This window comes from Trichosurus vulpecula, chromosome 3 (assembly GCF_011100635.1).
Source record: "Trichosurus vulpecula isolate mTriVul1 chromosome 3, mTriVul1.pri, whole genome shotgun sequence".
Taxonomy (NCBI): Eukaryota; Metazoa; Chordata; class Mammalia; order Diprotodontia; family Phalangeridae; genus Trichosurus; species Trichosurus vulpecula.
Window position 1 is genome coordinate 391,143,955 of NC_050575.1, and position 22,554 is coordinate 391,166,508.

Here is a 22,554-nt window from a genome sequence, read left to right on the forward strand (position 1 = left end):
TCCACCAATCACAATAACTCTTACAACTAACATTTATACATCACTTTACATTTTTCAAAGTGCTTTTTATCCATGATCTCATTTGAACTTTACAAATGAGGAAACTAAGGATCAGAGAAGGTAGTGTCGGAGGCAGGTGATGCAGATATCTTCCTGACTTCAAGTCCATCATTCGGTATACCCTATCCCTGCCCTCACAACACTTCTGAGTGTTTGCAGATAGGCTTTGTGAGTTTCTGCGACCAAAAAACCTTGTGACCTGGTAGGCCAGTGTGGCGAAGATGCTCTTTTTTAGAATTTAGCTGGGCTGGTCCTCTGGTGAGAGATAGACATCCAGCTCGGTGAGCTCTGCCAAAGCCTTTGAGAGGGCAGATCATCTTCATTCCAAGAGGAGGCATCTGAATAAGATCTGACATCACTGGAATGTGATTCATTAATAATTAATAACCATCATGAGGACAACCGCTTGCATTAATAATAATCACATTTATATAAAGCTTTAAGGATTATAGAGCACTTTAAATACATTATCTCATCGGATCCTCACAACAACTCTGTGAGCCAGGGGCTATAGTTATTTTCATCTTACAATGATGAAATGGGAGCTCTGAGTTGACTGACTTGGCCAAGGTCACACAGCCAGTAAGTGTTAAAGGGGAGTCTCCAAATCTAGGCTCTCTCCACTTGCTCTTAATGCCTATTTGCATAACTAGTTACACTTAATGAAGCACTTTTAAATAAACATTCTCATTTGACTCTTACATATTCTTCAAATTAAATGGAGCAGGCATCATGATCTCCATTTAACAGATGGTGAAACTAGGGTGAGGGAGGTGAAGACATTTACTTATGGGCAGAGCCCAGGTGAGGTCTCCTGACTCCCACTGAGGAGTATCCCCTCACCCTAACCAAGGTCTGGAGGCCTCTCCCAGTCACTGCACCCTTCACTTGTCTTTTTAGGATGGTGGGACCCAGTTGGCTTATCTGGGAAGACTTGGAAGCCTTCCCACATAGCTCTCTTGGGGCACATCCATAAAATAGGGGAAGTTAATGAGAAGACCTGGCACAGGGTTTTATGATTCTAGGACATTCTCATCCTCCCCAGGTAATAGCAGAGGAGATCTCTGGGAACAATGGTTATGTGGAACTCTCTTTACGAGCCAAGAAGCTTGACGACAAGGTAAGTGGAAAGGAAGGAAATTCTTTCAGGGCTGACCCTAGAGACCCTCCAGAAGGACTAGGAGTTTAGTGATAGGTACCTATCAAAAGTCACTGCTTTTATCTTTTTTTTTTTTTTCCTAAGCTGCTACTTTTTAATTTAATTTTCTTTTAAGCCACTACTTTTAAAAGCAGAACACTTAGATTCTCCAGATAGGATGAATTAAGATCCATAAAGATTAAGTGACTTGCCTCCTGGATATTTCCCCCTCAAACATCTCCTCCTATAACTGGGGAATTAACTGTATTTCTCTTCTGCTACTACCAGGATCTCTTTAGCAAATCAGATCCTTTTCTGGAGATCTACCGGATCAATGATGATCAGAGTGAGCAACTGGTATACAGGACAGAGGTGAGCTGTAGGGAGTCATTGTCTAGAATGGTGGTGATGAAATATTGGGGGGACACTTGGGATAGAGGAAGTAAATGGCCATAGGTGCCAGGTGGATGTAATTTTATTTCCCTGGAATATGAATATGCCAATTCACGGATGAGGGATGCAAACAGGAATGAAATTTGTAAAGGGGGGAGGGGTAAAAGCATTTGTATGGAGCCTCCTAAGCATCAGGCACTGTGCTGAGCACTTTTCCCAAACATTATCTCATTTAATCACAACAACCCTTTGAGGTAGGTGCTATTATTATCCCCATTTGGCAGTTGAGGAAACAGAGGCAAACAGAAGTTAAGTGACTTGCCCAAGGTCATATAGCTAGTGTCTGTGGCCAGATTTGAACTAAGGTCTTCCTGACTTTAGGCCCAGTGCTGGGTCACCGGTTGCCTCTCAGGGGAATGAGGGGCTGGAACAGCTGTCAATAGTCCTTTTATGAGAAGAAGACAGCCTGAGCTTGCCAGAAGAAATAACCTCCCGCAGTTTTATTGCTCCTTGCATACACAAACCTTAAAGGTTTGCAAAGGCATTCCTTCCTTCCTACAGTCTTGTTGAGATAGGGCTAGGGCAAATAGTGTTATTCTCTAATTTGTAAAGGAGCTGTAGCCAGGGGTGGGGAACCTGTGGCCTTGTAGGTCTTTAAGCGTGGCCTTTTAAATGAATCCAAATTTTACAGAGCAAATCCTTAGCCTTGAGGCTACATGTGGCCTTAAAGCCACAGGTTCCCCACCCCTGGGCTATATGATTGGTCACCCAGGATCTCAGCGTTAGAGGGAATCTCAGTGGTCATCCATTCCAATGTCTAACCCAAATAAGAATTTCTTCAAAAACAAATATCCCTTTAGAAGTGGCCATCTTATTTCTGCCAAGAGATTTCCAGTAACGAGGAATTCATTTAATCATGAGGCAGCCCATTGGACAGTTCTAACTGATAGGCAGTTTCTCCTTACATCATGAGGTAGTAGATGATACCAGAAAGACCTGGTCTCAGTCTTCCTTCTGACACACATCTTAGTGTCTCTTTAAGACTATACATTGCCAAGAAAGTGCTGCTCTATATTGGTGGGAGGAGGTTCCTGACTTGGGAATTCCTGGTATCAGTGGAATCACAGGTCTATCCTAACCCTATATTTATGCTCTATGTAGTAGAAGAAAACAGGAAATAACCTAGAAAATTGGGGAATAGAAAAGCATGGTAGCCCGATGAGTATGATCCCATAAGGACAGAAGACTTTAAGGCTGGAAGGCACCAAGAGACCTCCCACCAGTGCAACCCCCTTATGTTATATAGGAAGAAACTGGGGTCCAGAGATGATACTATTTCATCAGAAAGAATGTTCAATACAAACCATATGCAGAGGAATGCAAAGAAAAAAAGAGTCGAACCAGGAATACTTTATACACATTGACTAAAACTATGTAGTGTATGTATGTATGTATGTATGTATATGCACATATCCACTCACATAAAAGCACACATGGTATCCCAAAATTCTTAGTGCAGTTTTAAGCTTGAATAACTTAAAAATAACTAATAAGTAGCATAAGCTTTAATAGCTTAAAATGGAACTAGGCTTTTGGGACAACAGGTATTCGTATGGACGTATGTATGTATGTATGTACGCAGGCAGCTAGGTGGCAGAGTAGATGGAGTGCCTGGTCTGAAGTTAGGAATATTCATCTTCCTGAGTTCAGATCTGGCCTCAAACACTTACTAGCTGTATGACCCTGAGCAAGTCACTTTACTCTGCTTGCTTTAGTTTCCTCATCTGTCAAATGAGCTGGAGAAGGGAAGGACAAACCACTCTAGTATCTCTGCCAAGAAAATCCCAAATGGGGTCATAAAGAGTCAGACGTGACTGAAACAAATGTGTGTACACACATATGTGTGTATATATATATATATATATATATATATATATATATATATGTATACACAGCATACTTAGCACAGTGCCTGGCACATAGTAAGTGCTTAACAAATGCATCTTGACTTGACACACACATACACACAATTTGAACCTGCAGATTATAGTAATTATGGCACAGGACAGTATGATATAATACAAGAAGAGGTTCTAGTGTTAATTATTTATAAGATGGAATTGATATCTGTGTATATAAGCATACTTTTTATTATAAATTGATTACATCCACACACAAAAGGAAATGATAGTATATTCACTCTACCAGATTGTAAAATGAAGCAACATTTTTAAAACCAATATGGGTTTTTTGAGTTTCCATGATGTTTTTGTTTTTACAAAATTTCCCCTCACGTGCACTCTCCCCATTGAACCAGGGTTTGTGACAAAGAAAAAAAACCCTTAAGCAACACTAACACAGCAACTGGGTCTGACACAGTCAGACAGTGTACGCCCTATTCAATATCTGTGGTCCCCCACCTCTCCTGAGAGGAGGGGCATATATTTCATCATCCATTCTCTTGGATTAAGATGGTCATTATAATTAGTCTGGATCCAATTGCCTTTATATGCTGTTTTGGTTTACGTTATTTCTAGTATGTGTATGTTCTCCTGATTCTATTTACTGAATTCTAAGAGCTAAGTTAATAAGATCATAGAGGCTTCTCCAGGGTAATACACAGAGTATTACTCACAGGAAATGATCTCCCCTCTTGCCCCTGCCTCTGCTTGATCTGGGGATCAGAATTTAGCCTTTAGACACAGGTGGGATGGAGGAAAAGTCCTGATTGGTGGATAAGGGGAAAGAGGTAGATCTAGGAGCAAGGTCAAGGTCTGGGAGCCAAGAAGTGGGGGAGTTCAGCACAGGGTACTGAGGACTCAGTGCTCAGAGCAGAATAAGGATCAGAACCTGTATTTTAAACCAGGTTCTTGACCTCAAAATCCAGATGTGAAAAATGCTCTGAAAAGTGCACCCACTGAAGATCTCCAGTAATGCGGGACCTGCTACAGCTCTTTGCATCTGGAGACAGTTGTAAATGTCAAGCAGGTTTTTGTTATTGTTGACAAAATTCATTTCCCTCCCTCCTTTTTGCAGAAGTATGCCCAGGAGTACTCTGGGTTTGAAATATAGTTTATGCTGAGACACCTGATGTATTGCTTGGTTTTTACCGAATGGCTTTCTTTTCTGTCTCTTTAAAAAAGAGACAGGGGATGGCCTGATGTGTAGGGTAGGGATATGAAAACAAAAGATGTCAATAAAAAATGAATAAAACTCTCCACCCCTCTCACACGTTCCCTTATGTCAAGCCTAGGATTCATATCCTGGTTCTGGCACTTACTAGCTATATGACCTTGGACAAGTCACTGTGTGCCCAACCTGTGGTAGAGCATTCTGAGCTTGTATTGGCCTGATCAGCCACAGTTGGATGCATTAAATCTTGACTCAAGCATAGTGATGTCATTTTGGTCCTCTTTGAGGATGAAGGACAACAACCAACCCCTTTCTGGGTCTCCATTTCTTCCTCTGTCAAATGAGATTAGATTGGGTAATATCTGTAGTCCTGACAAGATGAGGCTGAAGCCTTAGGACTCAGCTCCTAGAGGAAAGACCAGAGCTGTTCGCAGGAGAGAATCTTCTCCTAGGTGGGAGACAGTCATTACATCCCAGCATTGGGGACAGGACCCTGATGAGGTCAAAGGAGGAAGTAATTCAATAACTAGTCTAACCTGAAGGTGAATGTGTTGGCATCACTGGTCAGGCCCCATGAGCCCTGACTTAGGTTTTATCTGGTTTCCATAGGTTGTGAAGAATAACCTGAATCCTGTGTGGGAGACATTCAAAGTTTCCCTCAATTCTCTTTGTAGCTGTGAGGAGAAGAGGCCTCTTAAGGTAGTTGGGCCTGGGATCTGAGGAATGGGGCTGGTAAGGAGTCCATCTGCCCTCTTGAGAGGGGATCTGGGAAAAGGAAATCATCTCCCTTCTTGCTCCAGCCTCTGCTTGGGCAGGGGATCAGAAGTTAGCCTTTAGCCACAGGTGGGATGGAAGAAAAGTCCTCATTGGTGGGAGAGGTGGAAGAACTTGGTCTAGGAGCAAGGTTATGGCCAAGAGTGGGGTAGGGGTTGGGCTCAGTGGGATGTGGACCAATACTAGATGGACCTAGAGCATAATGGTAAACAGGCTTTATTTAGGCTTTAATCCTTGTGAGGTAGGTAGCACAGAATGAACAGTTCTGTCTCTGGTCAAGGGATAGGTTGGGTCCGGGGAGAGATAGGTATTGAGAAGGAGGAAGAAAAAGGGAGGGATGGATGGACAGGCCACGTGATCCAGGAACTGAGCCAGTTCTCCCAGAATGCCCTTGGGCAGTCTGGGCTAAAATTTACTGTTGTTTTGTGGCAGTGTTTGGTCTGGGACTATGATTCTAGAGGCAAACATGACTTCATTGGTGAATTCTCCACCACTTTCGAGGAAATGCAGAAGGCGCTTGAGGAGGACAAGGTACATGGGATGGGGTGGACCTAGGGCATAGGGGTCCATGCTGAAGGGCTGCCATCTGAGTATAGCCAGAGGAAGGGACCACTGGCAGCAGGGATGAACTAGATAGACCAGGGCTGGCCCCTCTTCCTTTTGCTCATCTCCGCATATGGTTAACACCAGAGAGCAGGAGGATGTGATGTCTGTCTCCCCCCCATCCCCAGACCATATAATTGGAGTACTTGGGGGCAGAGTGAAGCAGTTAGTGTTAGCTGTATCCCACGGTCTTTCAGTCCTCCTCTTGATCAATCTGTACTCAGGGAGTGAAGAAAATGGTGAACATAGAGGAGAGAGAAGGGAACACTATAAGTGAGGGTTTGCAATGAGTTTGGGAGTGGGGGGTGTGTTTGGACTGATGGTGGATTAATGGATGGTTCCCCAAAAGGGGTCACGAAGAATTGGACATGACTGAAAACTAAACACCAGAGATGTGAGTGATTGGAAAAGGAGAATATTCCATACACTGCCCCTTCTCCCAATCTCCAGGTGTTTCCCAGACTGAAGTACTTTATAAAAATAGTAGCATAGTGGGTAGAGTGGGTGGGATGCTTAGTTGGGGAGTAAGGACACCTGAGTTTTATTCCCAATTCACCATCTAGCTCCCTTGGGGTCATAAGACTTGGGTTTCCCTCTGGTGCTTCATTTCTCTGCCTTTGCTAATCCTTTACCTGAGGGAGAATCCATGAGGGCCAAGGTGCAAGGTACAGGGCCAAGGTACAAGGTGGTACAGGGTGCAAGAGCCAAGGTACAAGGTGGTACAAGGTACAAGGGCCAAGGTACAAGGTGGTACAAGGTACAAGGGCCAAGGTACAAGATGGTATAAGGTACAAGGGCCAAGGTAGAAGGTGTCCTGAGACCCTGGGGGGACAGGCCTAGGTAATGGTGGGGTCTAAAGAAATCCAAAGTCATGCAGTTGTTTCAGTACCATTCTGCGTTAGATGCATTGTATCTCCATTCAATGCACTGTATCTAAAGGGGGAGGTTTACATGAGAATTAGGACTCTTGGTCTGTGTGGGTGGCCATTGCAAAGCTTCCAAGATGCATGGTCGCCATCCCTCTGGCAAAGTGTATCTTATCTTAGAGAGTCCAGGAAAGCCATATGCATGGGATACATACACTGTGTGCAAGGGATACACTGTGTTTGTTAGTGAAACCTCAGATTCTCTGCATGGGCGTTGTTATATACAGGTTTATTTCCACTTTACAGAAATCCAATAAATGAAGAATTGGATTTGCACAAAAAGATAAATTAGGGGGCCATATTTGCTTTACAAGATTACCATTACTTTTACAAGGGAATTGTCCTTTATATCACTCACTTCTTTGAACTTGTGTATGATTTATTTTATAATAATTTCATTTCAACCTTTTTCTGGGTCATATTGTATAAAGTGAGACACATGTATATTTGTATATGGCAGAAACTCTGATTCATCCTTATTATGCCCTTTATCCATTCAATGGGCACCCATTAAGTACCTACTCTGTGTCAGGCCCTGGTGAGACAAAGACAAAAATAAAACAGTCCCTGCCCTCAAGGAGCTTATATTCTAAGATGGGAAGGAAACCCATCTGAACAGGTTTCCCACCTGAAATGTCTATAATGTTCTGCATCCTTAACACTGCAAACTGTGTGTGAATTAGAAGGTTATGATTGCGTTGTCCTGTAATAATTTAGGACCTATCACACAGGTGAGTATTTCTGCGATCTGCTCTATAGACACCAGGCCTTTGTCCTGTTTTTTGTATCCTTAGGTTCAATGGGACTGTGTGAACCCCAAGTACAAAACTAAGAAACGGAATTATAAGAACTCAGGGGTGGTCATCTTGTCAGACCTGAAGGTGAGGCTAGGAGGGATTCACATTTCTGCTCTCCTTTTAAAAATTATTTATTTATTTTAAATATTCATTTATTAAAAAAAAATTGAGTTCCAAATCCTCTTCCTACCTCCATTCCCTTCCCCACCCACTGAGAAGGCGAGCAATATAATATCAATGATATACGTGAAGTCATACAAGACATATTTCCATGTTACCCATGTTGCCAGAAGAGGCAAGAAAAATGAAGAAAGTGAGAAAACTATGCTTCAATTTGCCCTCAGAGTTCATCAGTTCCCTCTCTGGAGGTAGATAGCATTTTTTATCATGAGTATTTTGGGTTTGTCTTGAATCATTGTATTGACCAGAGTAGCCAATTCTTTCACAGTCGATCATTGTTACAATATTGTCGTTACTGTACACAGTGTTTTCTCCTGGTTCTGCTCACTTCACTTCGCATGAATTCATATAAGTCTTCCTAGATTTTTTCTGAAATCGTCCTGCTCCTCACCTCTTATAGCACAATAGGATTCAATTACAATCATATACCACAATTTGTTCAGCCATTCCCCAATGGATAGGCATCCCTTCAATTTTCAATTCTTTGCCACCACACACAAAAATGCTGCTATAAATATCTTTTCTATATATAAGTCCTTTTTCTTTTTCTTTGCTCGCTTTGGGATATAGACCTAGAAGTGGCATTGCTAGATCAAAGGGCAATGCACAGTTTTATAGCCCTTTGGGCATAGTTCCAAATTGTTCTACACAATGTTTGGACCAGTTCATAGATCCATCTGCAGTGCATTAGTATCCCTATTTTTCCGCATCCCCTCCAGCATTTATCATTTTCCTTTTCTGTCATGTTAGCCGATCTGATGGGTATGAAGTGATACCTCAGAGTTGTTTTAACAATTGTGCTTTTCTAAGGTCAGGAACCCTATATGTGACCCTCTCCTCTTTCATATGGGTCGACTGTTCAACACCCTATACGGTGAGAAAACTGATAAGTACCCTCAGGTTTCCCCCTTCCTTATCCTTGAGTTGTGGTAGTTTTAAGGGAGGAGAGGAAGGCATGTCTTACTCTATTCTCAGATCTCAGGCTCTCTCTGATTTTTGCTGAGAAGGACTAGGGTTGGAGGAATGTCAGGAAGTCTTCCCTGTCTTAGACCCATTTACCCTCTGGACTCTTCTCTGTGCCTTATTCATGGAGTATGGAGTGGCAATGGGGGACATCATCGGGGAGAGAGGAGGAAGGACCGTGGATTTGTAGAGAATATGGGAGTAAGGGTTGAAGATGGACAGGTGTTTGTATGGGTAGGTGTGGGTGAATGGAAGAGGAGACATTCTGCCCCTTCCCCTTCCCCAGTTGTTTGCCAGCCTGAAATATTTTGCTTTTTATCTCTGACCCATGCCCTCCCTTCCCTTTGGCTAGTTCCCCTCACCCCTGTGTCTTGAGAGATCTCCTCACTGATCTCTGGAGTCCCAGGCCTGATGGTTGGAGCCATCAATGAGCCCCATTAATGCTGTTTGTTTGGAAGATCCACAGGGTCTACTCCTTCCTGGATTACATTATGGGTGGATGCCAGATTCACTTCACTGTAAGTAACACTTTCTCTGTCACCTCCTTGGTGATGCTGGGAACACTGCCAGGAGCAGAGTCGCCCACTCTACTGTGCTGGAAACAGCTTGAAAGGGAATCTCGGGGCTGGGCTGGGGGAGGCAGGCACTTCCTGGGCAGGACCTTGGTGGTCAGCAGGGGCAGTGAGGACCTCTGAGCCCGGCTAAGTTAACCATTGCATGGTGATCTATATTTCTGGGCTTCCTCCCTTCTCTGCCCAGAGGCTGGATACTCAGAGAATGTAAACTAATTTTAACATTAGCCTAAGCAAAACATAATGTGCAAATCAGTGTGCCATGGAAGGCAAGTCATATACTGAACTCAGGGGTGTTCCAAAAATGAGACTTTGGGATTATCCACAGCTAGTTTCACATCATTGCCCAGAGTAACAGAAGCAACCATTAGTATTGGTTAACTGGGGGCACAGCCCTCTTGAGGCAGCATGTTATAGTGGATAGAGTGCTGGGCTCCAACTCTGGGAGACAACAGTTCAAATCCTGACTTTGACAATAGCCTCTTACCATGTACGAGGCACTGTTCCAAGTGCTTTGCAATTATTATGTCATTTGATAATTATTATCCCCATTTTACAGATGAGAAAACTGAGGCTGATAGAAATTTAATGATTTTCCTTGTTCACACAGTTGATAAGTGTCTGAGGCAAGATTTGAACTCAGGTCTTCATCCTCTAAGTCCAGTGCTGTATTTACCAAGCTATGTACATATACTAAAGGTGGCCTAGGATGGAAAAAACCCCCAACATTCCCCAAGGCGCAGCATCGTGGCCTGTCAGCCTACCCCCGCTTCTCACATCCCCCAGGTGGCTTTGATGGTAGCGGAAGGTGGGGGAAGAGCAGAATGTCTGTGCTAAGTGTATCTGAGCCTCTGGGATGGATCAAAGAATCGGGCCTTGGAAAGGACCTCAGAGGTCATAGGGCACAGGCTGGACGTGAACAGGAGCCCCTCTATCTATAGCATCTCCTTAGAGTAGCCATTCGGCCTCTGCCTGAAGATATCCAGGAAGGGGAACCCTCCCTGAAAGAACCCATTCTACTTCTCATCAGTTTTAATTCTCAGGAAATCTTGAATTACTTCCACCTAAATCTGAGTCTCTGAAACTTTGCTTCTAGTTCTGTCCTCTAAGGACACACAAAGCAAATCCTATCCCTTTTTTCACATGAAGGAGGGAAATAAACAATTATTAAGTACCTACTATGTGCCAGGCACTGGCTAGGTGCTTTACAAATATTATCTCATTTGATTCTTGTGACAATCCTATGAGGTAACTCCTATTACTATCTCCACTTTACAGTTAAGGAAACTGAGGAAAACAAAGGTTAAATGACTTGCCCAGAGTCACACAATTTGGAAGTGTATGAGGCTAGATTCAAACTCAGGTCTTCCCAACTTGTGGGGCAGCTAGCTGGTGCAGTAGATAGAGTGACAGGACCGAATTAGGAAGACTCATCTTCCTGAGTTCAAATCCAGATTCAGATGCTTAACTAGCTGTGTGACCCTGGGCAAGTCACTTTATCCTGTTTGCCTCAGTTTCCTCATCTGTAAAATAAGCTGGAGAAGGAAATGGCAAACCACTCTAGTATCTTTGCCAAGAAAACCCCAAACAGGATCACAAAGAGTTGGACACAATTGAAATGACTAACAATATGTGTATGTACATACACATATATAATATATATATATATGTTTATGTATATGTATATGCATTTCCTTTATAATCCTGAACAACAATTTCCTGACTCCAGGCTCAGGATTCTATCTACTGCACCACCCGTCTGTCACCCTCTACTTATATGAAAACAGCCTCCGTTTTCCCTCTGAGTCGTCTCTTCTCTAGGCTAGACATCCCCAATTCTTTCTATCCACCTGCTAGGGAGTGGTGCCAGCACCTTCCAGTCTTCATTTCAGGGGCTCCTTTGAGTCACTGTCCAGCTCCAGATCCCTGGTCCATAAAGTGGTCTGGCCTGCTCGGAATTGGGAGAGGCAAAGCAGTCATCCTGACTCTGCCCATTGAGCCATAGTCCCAACATTGCCTACCATGAACTCGGTGGCCCAACCCTTGCCTGCTTCACCTGGACCCCAGCTTCTAGTCCAGGCTGTGCCTGACCTCAGACAATTTGTTTCACATATCCGAATTTAGTTTCTTTATCTGTCAAATGATAAGGATAGGATAATGTCTGCCCCTCAAGATTGTTGTGAGAATCAAAGGAGGTAATGGGGATGAGACCTCTTGGGGAGCTTGCCAGGTGGTTTTTATGATCATGTAGGGATATGCTGACTCAGTGTTCCTTTCCTGCTCCCCAGGTGGCCATTGACTTCACAGCTTCCAATGGAGACCCCCGTAACAGCTGCTCTCTCCATTATATCAACCCCTACCAGCCCAATGAGTACCTGAAGGCACTCATTGCAGTGGGAGAAATCTGCCAGGACTATGACAGGTGAAGTGTCCCTTCACTACTGCCCTTGTACCGGCCTTCCTCTAGCCCCACCTTGGTTCACCTCCTCTCTCCCTGCCCTGGCTTTTCACTGTCACTGTTCCTGTCTCCTGGGGACTCTGTGGGAGGGGGAGTCAGCAAGGCATGATGGGAGCATGGGGGTCAGCAAGGCATGATGGGAGCATGGGAGTCAGCAAGCTGGGATGGGAGTGCTGGAGCTGACATTGATTCTCTTCCAGTGACAAGAAATTTTCTGCTTTGGGATTTGGTGCCCGGATTCCTCCCAAGTATGAGGTCAGAGCCTGTGAACATATCTCTGTAAAGCTGTGATCCCCAGCCTTGGTTCTATAGCACTAGCCTAGGGCTTGTTTCTCTAACGGAAGGTTCTTAGCCCCTTGTATTCTGTGACTGTCTTTCGGCAGTCTAGTGAAGCCTATGGACCCCTTTGCAGAATAAACATTTTTAAATATTTTTAAAACCATAATTAATTAATTAATTAATTAATTTTTAAAACATTTTAAAACTATAGAATAGAAAATAATTGCATTGGAATCCAGTTATCAGAGTAATTTAAAAAAGCACCACAGAACCAAAAATCAAGTTCCCAGACACCAGGTTAAGAACCCTTGATCTAATGATTAGAACAATATTCATTCATCATCCATTCCATATTCATTCATTTCATTCTCTTCATTCAGTCAGAATTTATTATGGCCAGCTAAGAGCCCTGGGTCTGAGGTCAGGAAGACTGATCTTCCTGAGTGCAAATCTGGCCTCAAATACTTACTAGCTGTGTGACCTTGAGCAAATCACTTCACCCTCTTTGCCTCAGTTTCCTTATCTGTAAAATGAGATGGAGAAGGAAATGGCAAACCACTCTAGTCTCTGGCAAGAAAACCTCCAATGGGATCATGGAGAGTCAGACATGACTGAAACGACTAAACCATGTGCCAAGCATCGTGCATGTTATGGAGAACAAGGATGTAATCTCAATATCATTCCAAAATGAGGTGGGCAACCACCCAGCAAATCCATAAATACCCATAATTCTATGGGGGCTTCACTGAGTGTCTCCTAGAATCTTCCAACCTCCTGAGCAAGGGCATTTCTTTCCCCAGGCATTGAGGGGTGGCAAGGCTGAGCAGGCTAAGCAGGAATGATGTAGCACAAACTTTAATCCCCACCCTCTCCCCCCATTGGAAAAATGATTTCATTGACAAGCCAACCCCCATTCTCGCTTTCCACTGCAGGTCTCCCATGACTTTGCCATTAATTTCAACCCGGATGATGATGAGTGTGAAGGTAAGAGGCAGGGTCCTTGGGGTGAAGAGGACTAGACTTACTGCTTTTTACTAGGACATGACCTTGAGTTGCCTGGGCTCTGTCTCTCACCTCAGAGGGGCCAGGTCCAGCAGAGGTTGTCTATTCCCAATGCCCCTGCTGCTCTGTATGTATCATAAACTTAGAGGTCATTTAGTTCAGTCCTTTCATTTTATAGATGAGGAAACAGGCCTAGAGAGGTTGAGTGATTTGCCCCGGGCCACACTGGCTGAGAGTCTGGTCCTCAGATTTCAGATGTAGATGCTAAGCTATCTCCAAGGGCCTAGTAAAAGCTCCACTTCCTGGTTTCTAGGGTACCAGGGGAACCATGCTTGCTTCCCAGCAATTGCAGTGGTCTGGGCTCTGATGATGATTACCTGTCTTTTGTTGCATTTGGGTCTTTGGGTGTAGGTTAGGAAGGAATGCATCCTGAAGGTGGCAAGTTACTCTGGTATGGATTGTGGGAGGTGGGGAGGAGGATGGTCAGTGTCACATGGGCATAAGTTGCTTTTTTCCTCTATTCCCCCCCACCCCCAACCCCACACAGGGATCCAGGGAGTGGTGGAATCGTACCAGAACTGCCTTCCCAAAATCCAGCTCTATGGCCCCACCAATGTGGCACCCATCATTGCCAAGGTGGCCAAGATGGCAGCAGCTGAAGAGAGAACTGGGGAGGCCTCTGTACGTACCCAGAATGTACCTGGTGGTACAAGAAAAGAGCAACTTTGAGCAGTAAACTTAGAGCAGTATCTGGCTGATCTCGGGGGTATTTCTGTCTTTACAAAACAGTTTTATGGATGTCTTTGGTTTCTACATCACAGTCATTTCTGAAAATATTTGCCCTTTTCTTCCTTCTTCCCCTCTTCCTTTCCCTCCCCTTTCCCTCCAAATTGAACCCTTTCATGTAACAAAGAGAAACAATTAAACAAAATGTTCCTTGTCTGACAGTGTAACCAGCCCTCTAACCTCGTAGACTCTTCTCTGCTTAATGGAGGGAGGCTTGTTTCATTATGTTCCCGGGTTCCATTATCAATTGTTCAATTACAGTTTGATGTCTTCATTTACGTTATTGTAGTCACTGTGTATATTGCCTTTTTAGTTTTGCTGATTTCATTCTGCATCAGTTCGCAGAAATCTCCCCATGTTTTTCAGCATTTTCCATACCCATCATTTCTTTCTATGCCATGACAATTCTATTATACTTATCTAAGACAGTTTATTTGACTATTCTCTAAACAACGTCTGGCCAAGGCTTTCCCAGAAGGCTCCACAGTGAGCCAGCTCTTTATCAACCTTAAAGCATCAGACACATGTGAATTATGATTAAAACATCATGTAATTGAATCTGAGTTATGTTATCTTCTTATATACTATTAACATATGGTTGACTGAAAAGTCCCTAGAAGGCAAGCCCTAAGGCTGTCTGCTAGGATAGAGGGGAGGAGCAGTCCTGCCCTTGGGGCTTAGCAAATTGTTGTGATCTCAGGCAACTTCTGCCTATTGTTGGAGATTTCCAGCCTGGATTTACTCCGAGGCATAATAATGATAACTGCTGGGAGGGGAAAGAAAATTTAAAACTCAAAATCTTATAAAAGTGAATATTGAAAATGAAAACTAACTAAATATTTTTAAAAATTCTGGCTCAGATACCTACTAGCTGTGTGAACCTGGGTAGATCCTTTAACCTCTCTGTGCCTCAGTTTCTTCATCTGTAAAATGAGAAGGTTGGACTCACTGGTCTTCTAAGGTTCCTTTCATCTCTAGGTCTCATTTTCAATATTCACTTTTATAAGATTTTGAGTTTTGAATTTTTTTCCCTCCCTCCTCCCCAAGAAAGCATGCAATCTGATATAGTCTATACATGTGTAATCGTATTAAACGTATTTCCACATTAGTCATGTTGTAAAGAAGAATTAGAATCAAAGAGGAAAAAAAAGAGCAAATAGTATGCTTCGGTCTGCTTTCAGATTCCATAGTTTTTTCTCTGGATGTGGGTGGCATTTTCCATCATGAGTCTTTTGGAATTGTCTTGGATCATTGTACTGCTGAGAAGAGCTATGTCTATCAAAGTTGGTCATTGCACAATGTGGCTGTTAATGTGTACAATGTTTTCCAGGTTTCTGAGCCAGAGTTTGAACGTGGGTCTTCCTGACTCCAAGTCCAGTGTTGGTGTCTGCTATGCCCTTCTGCCTCTTTTATTTAGGGGTTGGACTCGAAAACCTCCGATGCCTTTTCTAACTAGAGGCAGTCAGAAAGACTCGAGTTCAAATCGGACCTCATATACTTACTAGCTGTGTGACTCTGGAAACGTCTTAACCCACTGTCTGCCTCAGTTTCCTCATCTGTAAAATAGAGATAATGATAGCATACTTGAGTTGTTATCAGGATCCAATGAGATAAGATTTGCAAAGTTCTTTGCAAACTGAAGTGTAAATGCTTGCCGTTATTCTAATTCTGAATTTCTGTGAAAGAATGGTTCTCTGTTGCCTGCCCCTCTTCACATCTAATCCTATTCAGTTAGGGTTACAGTTGGACTTGATAAGGGGTTAGTGTGATTTACCTAGACAGCCAAAGGAAGTGGAAATGTTGAACACAGAGAAGACTTAGAAACAACATGCCAGCCATCTTCAAGTATTTGAAGCGCTGTCCATGGAAGAAGGGCTAATTTTGTTTTGCTTGGTCCCAGTGGGCAGTGATGGCTCAGTAGGAGTGATGGTTGGGAGCAGCGCATAGACAGATGTAGGCTTGATGAAAGGAAACGCTTCTGACACTAAGAGCTGTCCAGATGTGGAATGGCTGGTGTTGGAGAAGTAGCGGGTTCCCCCTTTGCTCGCTCTCTATCCAGTCAAAGGCTGGATAACCAACAGTCTTTCAGCCTCTATAACGTGCAAGACATTGGAGATACAAAGACAAAGACAAAAATGCTTGTGCTGTGGAAAGGGATCTTGTGATTCTGAAGCTCCAGCTGTGGCTACCTCAGAAAGCAAGCACAGCTATTAACTGGGATGATTTCAGCAATAACCATCGATGTTGAGGGCCAAGGGAGGGAAGAGGTGTGAAATGAGTTTGGTTGAACTTGATATTAAGAGACCCAAGTATTCTAGTCCTAGAGCATTTGAGGATTGTGAGACCATATCAAACTATCTGAAGGATAATTGAAAAATCATTAGACTTGAAGTCAAAAGGCTGGGATTCATGTGCTAGCTTTGCCACTTACTAGCTGTGTGACTTTGGGTAAGTTCTTGGTGCCTCAGTTTGCTCATTTGTAAAATGGAGTTAAACCTGTCTACCTCTCTCAAAGGTTAGTTGTGAGCAGTCCATCAGTGACCTAAGCACTTGTTAACAGCACCTGTGTGCTAAGCAACGTGCTAAGAGTTAGGAATACAGAGAGAGGCAAAAACATGGCTTCTACTCTCAAGGAGCTCATAGTCTCATGGGAGAGACCATATGTAAATAACTAGATACGTACAAAATAGACACAGAGGAGATGAAAGGTGAGCTCAGGAGGGAAGGCTCTAGAAGCTGGGGAGACTGGGAAAAACCTTCTGCATAAGGTGAGATATAGTTTTAAAATAATATTTTATTTTCCCCTAGTTAACATGTAAAGACAATTTTTAACATTCAATGTTGTTGAATTCCAAATTCTGTCTCCCACCCTTACCTCCAACCTCCCTGAAGCAATTTGTTAGAGATTATACACATTCAAATGTGCAAAATATTCTAAGGTGAGATATTTTGAGCTGAGTCTTGAGGCGGCCTGGGAAGCTAGGAGGGAGAAGTGAGGAGGGAGGGCATTTCAGGCATGGGGGTAGATCAAGCAAAAATGGGGACCTGGGAGTTAGCACGTCATTTTCAGGGAATAGCAAATAGGCCCATGTTTCTGGAATGTCAAATGTGTGGAGGGGAGTAAAGCATAAGAATAAATGTTTATTGATTGATTGAAGAAGACTGGAAAGGTCAGAAAAGGCTAGCTAGTTGTGAGGGCTTTGAATATGAGACTTTATCTTTGATCCTGGGAATAATAGGGAGCCACTGGAGTCTCCTGGGGTTGATGGGTGGGTGGGTGGGGGTGACATGCTCAGGTCTTTGCTTTAGAAATCACCTTAGTGGCTGAGTGGAGAAAGGATTGGGGTGGGGAGAGACTTGAGGCAGAGACCAGTTAGAAGACTGCTACCCCAGCCTTGGCAAGAGAGCTTTCTTTGTAGGGCTTACATTTAGCTTTTATACTTTGGAATTAGTATCAGGTGGCAAAATACTTTACATATATTATCTCATAGAAATGCAGACTGTTTGAATCTAAGCTGGGGAAGCTGGGGAAGGAAAGTGATCAGCTTCTAAGGCAGGGGTAGGGAGCCTGCAGCCTCAAGGCCACATGTGGCCTTCTAGGTCCTCAAGTGCAGCCCTTTGATCGAATCCAAATTTTATAGAACAAGCCACATGTGGCCTTACGGCCGCAGGTTCCCCAGCCCTGGCCTAAGGGATACTTTTGTCTTCATTCTCCGAGCACCCTTCCTTTGCCCAACTTTGCCTGTCAAGGCCAAGGCAGAACCCAGGCTGGTGGTGAGCCGGAGCCTTGGGCAGGCATTTAGAACCCTGCCCCCACTGGCTTTGTGGAGAGGCTTCCTGCTGCTTGCTTCCCAGTCTCTCTGCTGCCCTTTAGCAACATTTGAGCAGCTGCTAATCGCCACCAGGACCTCTTCTGTTAATACATCACTCCTGGCAAGTCAACAGACAGCAGCTGGTGAGATGTGACCAGTGGGGTGGGAAGAGGGGGCAGGGAAAGGTCAGGAATTACCCAGGGGTTGGCAAGCATCTGTGTGATTCATGTGCAGCATCGAGGATTGACTTGGCAACCTCACTGGCACCCTTGTCCAGGGAGGAGCAGCAGAGCCTCCTTTAACAAGAAAGATTCTGGCTCACGTGGAGGGTCTGGGCCCATGGTGGCCAGCCTTGGAATAGGGGATCCAAAACTCATTTGGGGGGTTGCATTTTTTGTCCTTTCCATGAAAGTGAATGTGGCCGATGTTCTGAGGATTCATTAGGAGCAAAATAATGAAACTCCAAGAGGAGGAGCCGATTTAAGAAATATCGGGAAATTGGCCATGTTCTGCCCTCGCCCCCTCCCTATTTCCTATTCCATGCCGGGGAGGGATAGCATCACCTCTCAGACTGATGGAAAGCAGCAAAGGGTGACCTTTCTTCTTTTCCCTAAGCTTCCCATTTTTCTGACTAATATCTTCCTTGGAGGCTGGAGGATATAGATATTTTGGTTTAAAAGGCTTTCCTCTCAACCTTCTGCTGGATTCTAGTCTGTCAACAGAGGACTTAGTTAAACAGTCAGTCAGAAAAGCATATTCATTAAAGACTTGCTAAGAGCTGGAGATACAGAGAGTCCCTGCTCCCAAGAAGTTCACAGTCTAATGCGGGGAACAATAAAAAAAATAGCCACCACTTACAGAACACTTACTATGTGCCCAGTATTTTATTTGACCCTCACAATAACCCTTCAAGTAGGTACAATAATTATCTCCATTTTACAGATGATGAAACTGAGGCAAACAGGGTGAAGTGACCAAGGTCACACAGCCAGTAGGAGTCTGAGGCCAGATTTGAACTCATGAAGATGAATCTTCCTGACTTTAGGTCTTTCACTCTATCCACTGTACAACCTAGCTGCCCCTAGCAAACAGCTGTGTACATACAGAGCAAGCAGCCTGTGTAACTGAAGTTGAGAATGAGTGTAGGACACGTTGCTTATTATAGGCATTAATATCCTGACCTACTCCTTCTCCTTACTTGGAGCTCGTTTGCTGTTTCTATTTAAAACATGATGGATAGTGGAAGGATAGTCAGACTTCCCAAGTCTATGGAGATTAGAGCCTGAAGTCTCTGTGGGAAGAGAGAAGTCCTTAGCACTCTCTCCAAGTTAGTGACCCAAGGAGGATCAGAGAAAACTATCCACTCAGGATGTGACACAAAGATTATGAATCAAATTGCCCAGGGAGAACAGGCAATGAAACCTAACTTCCTTTCCCACAGAAGAGAGGTGGGGAATGACCAGGAAAGAATAGTGTATACATTGCCAGATGTTGCTACATTGAATATTTCTGTTTATTTGTTTTTCTTTGTCATAAGACTTGACGTAGGTGTTGAAACAACTGTTATTTATAGGAAAAAAGTGACAGTAAAATGCATTAAAAAATCTCCAGGGTAAAGTGTTTCCTAGAGAGGCAGAGAATTATGGATATTATAAACTCTTTAATGAACTATATATAAATGGAAATGGGGCTGAAGTCCATATGTTGATTTCTTCTCTGAAATCAGGTTTGTCTGTGTCGAAGATAATATTGCACCAGTCAGATGAGGGCCAGCCCCATCCCTCCTTCATCCCTGGATAAAGGGCAGTAATGAGTAAAGGAGGGCTATACCACTTGGCAACCAGACCTTCCAGAGTGATGATGGCTCTGACCATAATGAGATGCTCAGAGGAGTTTAGGGGAGACAGGAAAAGGAGAGCTAATATTTTGGGCTTTTGTAGACATCACCTGAGCCTGGGACAGAAGGTGGAAAGCAAAGCCTAAGAGTAGATGAGCTCTGTGAGCAAAGTCTCTAAACTCATGGAAAGGTTTGGATGAGGAAACAGGCTTACTCATCAAACTCATGCATATAAAGATAAGGGGGTCCTCTCAAAGCTAGAGAAAATGAGCTTAAAGTGCTCCCCCAAAAAAGGATCATTATGCTACTTTTAAAGAAGATAGATAAACTTAGGGAACTTTTACCAAGAGATGACACGAGGTTGAAAATACAAGTTCAAAAAAGTTTTAGATAGTCGTGATGAGCTATGAAAGTGTAACTCATGTGTAGACCAAGGACAGATGAGCTGGGTTCAATCCTGGAGACCTACCAGTAATAGAACTTTTTATATGGTGTGTGTTTTGTCCCTACTTTGAGGACAGGAACTGTTTTTGCTTTTACTTTGCAGCCAAGTGCTCAGTATGGCGCCTGCTTTGATGCCTTCCTATATGTCCCTTAGTGTCCTTGTCAGAACCAAAATGCCAGGCTAGAAGGACCATAGGCTCTCTCCTTTTTTAGGTCCTCCAGAGACAGAAGAATAATGGCAAGCTGGAGATACTTGGGAGAAGGGATATTCTTAGTTTGGCCAATGTTTCCATTTGGGAAAGAATACCTTGGGGTCCAATAGCCAACTACAATGAGTTAGTTCACTTTGGGTTCCAAAGGGCATATGAGAGCATCATTGGGTGGTAGGAGGGGGTAAAGAGAAAGGAGAACTTTGGAAGGAACAGAAAATAAAGGTCTGTGCCTCGGAGATTCTTACTAGAGGTCATGAGAAAGGAAAGGAGCTACTTGTAGCCTTTTCCTTCCCATAGAACATAGACCCTCCCCTACTTTGGGTTTTTCTCCCTAATCCAGGGTGGGGTGGTGGAGTGGCAGGGAGGCTATAAGGATTCTCTCCAGTGTTCTGAGTCTTTTCTCTCTACGCAGCAATACTACATTCTCCTGATCCTGACTGATGGTGTGGTGACCGACATGGCAGACACAAGGGAAGCCATTGTACGTGCCTCCTACCTGCCCATGTCCATCATCATAGTAGGTGTGGGCAATGCTGACTTCACAGACATGCAGATTCTGGATGGGGACGATGGGGTCCTGCGTTCCCCCAAGGGAGAGCCTGTCCTCCGAGACATTGTACAGTTTGTCCCCTTCCGAGAATTCAAGAATGTGAGTGCTTGGGGGTGAAAACCAGCTTGTTTTAGGATAACGAGTACTGGAGCTTACTGGCGGTGTAGAGGGAAGGGATGCTGGCAGGTGACATTGGAATGGGGTGCATGGGGTCTAGATAAATGTGCTGGAACTGGACCGTGATAGGTCTGTCAGTTTGGTTTACCAAAGGCCTATCTCAAATCCCATCCAAGAGGATTTAGATACTAAAATGCAGAGAGGTTACAGTTATGAGTTAGTATCACTGTGTGGCCCTCAGAGATCTCCAGTGCCCAGGGATTGTATACCTTACATTTATGCGATACTATATACTTTCCAAAGTACGTTCATGTACATTAACTCGTTTTATCCTCATTTGAACAGTGCCTTGAGGTGGGTAGTGGGGCAAATAGCATTATCCCCATTATACAAATGAGGAAATTGAGGCATGGAGAAGTGACAGGAACTTGCTCTGAGAAGGCCCCATTTTCTTTTGTTAAGCATGTACAAATCCATAGGATTACAGGTTTTCATTTTCATGCAGAAACATCTTGGTTCCCGGATTAGGTGTGTACTCGTGAGTGCACAATCCTACTAGTTCTTGAAGAGGGTGCATTTGTCACAAGCATAAAATGTTTCTTGTTTCCTTTTCCTCCCCAGGCTTCTGCGACAGCTCTGGCCAAGTGTGTCCTGGCTGAGGTGCCCAAGCAGGTGGTTGAATACTACAGCCATAAGGAGCTTCCTCCTCGCTGCCCCAATATGGACTCCCCTGATGCCAGCCCTGGCCCTCCACAGTGAAGAGGTGCCATCAACCTCCAGCCAGCCACCACCCTTCACTTTTCCTTCCAATGCTGAGTCTGGAGATAGGGAGGGGGACAAAATGGGGCAGGGAGGTAGGAGAGGGAGAAGGTATTTGTTTTCCCTGTCTCTGTTTCAAACACTTTCCAGGGCCTCTCAGATTGCCCTCCCCTTCCCCTGATGCTCACATCTGACTTCCCCCCTTTCTCTTCCTCTCCCCTTACGTCTTATGTTTCCATGGTGACTTGCTCTAGAGAGGTCTGGACCAGGGACCATGGTCTGTGTGTGACGAAAGGATCAAAATTAGCGGGAGAATCCTGGCCCCTTTTGATCCAGCTCCAGTGAGATCCAAGGTCTAGGCAATAAATCCTTGGCATCCCCTCAGCAGAGGAGAGAAAGGCACAGAATGTGAGAGTAGATACTGAGGGGGGAGGAGAGGGGGTTTTGGAGCCCCAAAGAGCAGAGTGGGCTTCTCCCCTTCAGAATAGTCTGAGGGAGCCCCCCATTCTTACCTCTTAGCCCCACATTCCTATTTTGAACCCCCTCCCTTTGTGGTAATGGTGAGAGATTGGATACCAAGTCCCAATGTAATACTCCCTCCTCATTGCTTCTGGGGAGGTCAGACTGACCTGATTGGTCTCCTTAGGCTTAGTTCACCTGACTTGCTCTTCCCATCCCTCATCAGTGGGCTCAGGAATGGAGGGGGAGTGGGAGAAATTAATTTGTAGGACAGGATGACTCTAGACTGAAGGAGTTAGGT

At 44.1% G+C, this 22,554-nt stretch overlaps 1 protein-coding gene across 1 annotated transcript in view; it reads left to right on the top strand.

Moving 5' to 3' along the window:
• Window positions 1-21,794, top strand: part of CPNE7 (copine 7) — a 35,323-nt gene extending 13,529 nt beyond the window's left edge. The window contains exons 4-15 of the mRNA XM_036751017.1: window positions 1,106-1,180; window positions 1,487-1,570; window positions 5,333-5,422; window positions 5,930-6,028; window positions 7,821-7,907; window positions 9,425-9,484; window positions 11,827-11,960; window positions 12,197-12,251; window positions 13,208-13,259; window positions 13,825-13,958; window positions 20,781-21,017; window positions 21,657-21,794. Of these exons, the coding sequence (XP_036606912.1) occupies window positions 1,106-1,180; window positions 1,487-1,570; window positions 5,333-5,422; window positions 5,930-6,028; window positions 7,821-7,907; window positions 9,425-9,484; window positions 11,827-11,960; window positions 12,197-12,251; window positions 13,208-13,259; window positions 13,825-13,958; window positions 20,781-21,017; window positions 21,657-21,794 (1,245 nt within the window). The remainder of the gene's footprint in view (window positions 1-1,105; window positions 1,181-1,486; window positions 1,571-5,332; window positions 5,423-5,929; window positions 6,029-7,820; window positions 7,908-9,424; window positions 9,485-11,826; window positions 11,961-12,196; window positions 12,252-13,207; window positions 13,260-13,824; window positions 13,959-20,780; window positions 21,018-21,656) is intronic.
• The last annotated feature ends 760 nt before the right edge of the window (window positions 21,795-22,554 follow it).